The following is a 2,756-nucleotide window of genomic DNA, read 5'->3' on the forward strand; positions in this document are numbered from 1 at the left end:
AATAAATAATTATCGATTTTTCCCGGTGTGAAAAAAAAAGTGGGCTTCCCCAAAGGCCACGGTATAGTTCGAACACTGAGTAAACCATTCACACGGCAATCCTCCTACATGGAGCTAAACGTCTCAGAGTTTCCTCTAAACAGCAAACATTTGTTTTAAAGTCAAACATAATTTTTAGGACATTTTCTTGGGAGCAGATTTTAGTCTTAGGATGTCTTCTGATGGGATCTACCTGGTAGATATTAGATGTCTAGTGTGTTGTAGTTCAGCTGAGCAGCAGGGGGCTCCATCAGTCTGTTTATGCTGATCTGAATTTACTTTCACTTTCAAAGGTCAGTTCTAACTTTGGACAGAAAACATCTCCAGCAGACAGAAACTAAACTGGAGCTGAGACCATATCTGGACAAATCTCTCTGAGCTGAGGTAAACATTTTACTGTCTGGAAGTGTGTGATGATTAGTCACTGACCTGTTGATAAAGAACAGCTGGAATCATCTTCTGCAGCTGAGCTGTAGTCTGGAACATGTTTGATATGATGTCATGCTAACAGACTGAGGCTAAAGCTAACAGACCGAGGCTAAAGCTAACAGGCCCCACGAGGCTAAAGCTAACAGACTGAGGCTAAAGCTAACAGGCCCCAGGCCATGATATCATGCTAACAGACTGAGGCTAAAGATAACAGACTGAGGCTAAAGCTAACAGGCCCCAGGCCATGATATCATGCTAACCATTTTAATGTTTAGTTTACATCATGTATTTGTACATCCATATAATTTATTTTAATTACAGTTTCAATACTGAACCAACACAAACATTATCAGGGGCATTTCAGGCACATGAATAGTTTCCTCCTTAGTCCCTCTCAGATAGTCCAGTTATTTGTTGGCATCACTTTCTAAGTATTTTGGTTCATTTTCTCCAGTTGGATGACATGTTCACTGTATGTCAGTTTTGTATGTTGCAGCGTTACACAGAGAACAACAATCTCCATCTTTGATCTGATCCTAAAATCAAGAAGATGGGTGATGTGTGGAGCAGACTGAAGGAGGAAGCGAGGGAGATGCGTGAGAAAGAAATGGAACATTTTTTGGAACGACTCAACGACGGAAAGGCTCCAGATCTGAGAGTCAACGAGAGCATTGTGATGTTCACAGGTCTGTCGTCTTCAGACAATCTGAGACAACACTACGAGAAGCGGAAAAGGGAGGCGGGCGGCTCCGCTAATGACTTGATCAAGACCGTAGCAGGTAAGCTGGGTGAATTTATACCAGCTTCTGCACTGGGGGGCCTCGGGCCGCTGGTCATCGCCGTCCTCATCGACATGGTTATCTACTTTAGGCCTGAGGAGAGCACAAAGGATGCTCTGCTGAGCGTATTTGCCGAGGAGAAGGCCTCTGAGGTCTGGGATCAGATCGACGAGTGCCTGAAGAGATGCATGATGCACATCAACAACGACCACGAACTGGCGACTGACATCAGACGGATCGAGTGCCAGCTGAGCGCTGCCCTCACCAAGCTGAAGAACTCCATGGTGAGGGACGGCCACATGTCGTCTCAGGCTCTGAAGGCCTGGGTGAACGGTGCAGCCTTCCACATCCAGATGCTGATTCACCTGGTGAGACTCGGAGGGATTCAAACCTGCGGCCCTGTGGAGAGTCTCCTCACGACTTACCTGAGAGACCTGGACACGCTGTTCAAAGAGCACAGGGAAATGGTCAAGGCTAAGAGCAGCATGGACGCAATAGTTCATAAATATCATACACTGCCTGCAAAATTTCTGGTGGATGGTGATTTAAAGTTACAGTACAAGATGTTTGAAAATGGCGGCTTTGAAGAATACTTTGAGGCTTATTATGATCATAGATACAGCGGGCAGAAGAGTGACATCGAGCGTTACTTCAGCGGCGTAAGAAAGAACCTACAGACGCTGGTCGATCAAAGAGGATACTTTAACGTCTAAACATCCCAAAAATATAATTTGGCTTACCAAGTATCTTACAAAATACAATGTATCTGTTCATATCAATTATATAGTATTATTGCTTGCATATTTATTTCATTTACTCAAAAAAATATAAACTCCTTACTGACTTCTTGCTGCTATATACCTTAGATATATATCTCTTTTATATAGACCTTAGTGGTCCCCTAATACTGTATCTGAAGTCTCTTTTATATAGACCTTAGTGGTCCCCTAATACTGTATCTGAAGTCTCTTTTATATAGACCTTAGTGGTCCCCTAATACTGTATCTGACGTCTCTTTTATATAGACCTTAGTGGTCCCCTAATACTGTATCTGACGTCTCTTTTATATAGACCTTAGTGGTCCCCTAATACTGTATCTGACGTCTCTTTTATATAGACCTTAGTGGTCCCCTAATACTGTATCTGACGTCTCTTTTATATAGACCTTAGTGGTCCCCTAATACTGTATCTGAAGTCTCTTTTATATAGACCTTAGTGGTCCCCTAATACTGTATCTGAAGTCTCTTTTATATAGACCTTAGTGGTCCCCTAATACTGTATCTGAAGTCTCTTTTATATAGGCCTTAGTGGTCCCCTAATGCTGTATCTGACGTCTCTTTTATATAGACCTTAGTGGTCCCCTAATGCTGTATCTGAAGTCTCTTTTATATAGACCTTAGTGGTCCCCTAATACTGTATCTGAAGTCTCTTTTATATAGGCCTTAGTGGTCCCCTAATACTGTATCTGAAGTCTCTTTTATATAGGCTTTAGTGGTCCCCTAATACTGT

At 42.6% G+C, this 2,756-nt stretch overlaps 1 protein-coding gene across 2 annotated transcripts; it reads left to right on the plus strand.

The window, feature by feature from the left end:
- Positions 1-320: 320 nt before the first annotated feature.
- On the plus strand, positions 321-2,087 carry LOC118493698. 2 transcript variants are annotated; one of them, XM_035994420.1, is made up of 2 exons: positions 321-423; positions 965-2,087. In XM_035994420.1, the coding sequence occupies exon 2, from the start codon at positions 1,019-1,021 to the stop codon at positions 1,958-1,960; it is 942 nt and encodes a 313-aa protein (XP_035850313.1). In that variant the 5' UTR covers positions 321-423; positions 965-1,018; the 3' UTR covers positions 1,961-2,087. The 2 variants fall into 2 exon arrangements, with proteins under 2 accessions (XP_035850313.1, XP_035850309.1); XM_035994416.1 differs by having other exon boundaries at positions 339-445.
- The last annotated feature ends 669 nt before the right edge of the window (positions 2,088-2,756 follow it).

Source organism: Sander lucioperca, chromosome 2, assembly GCF_008315115.2.
Source record: "Sander lucioperca isolate FBNREF2018 chromosome 2, SLUC_FBN_1.2, whole genome shotgun sequence".
Taxonomy (NCBI): domain Eukaryota; kingdom Metazoa; phylum Chordata; class Actinopteri; order Perciformes; family Percidae; genus Sander; species Sander lucioperca.

Bases quoted from the DNA above. Each gene is read 5' to 3' on its own strand.
- LOC118493698 (XM_035994420.1), top strand. From the start codon at position 1,019: ATGGGTGATGTGTGGAGCAGACTGAAGGAGGAAGCGAGGGAGATGCGT.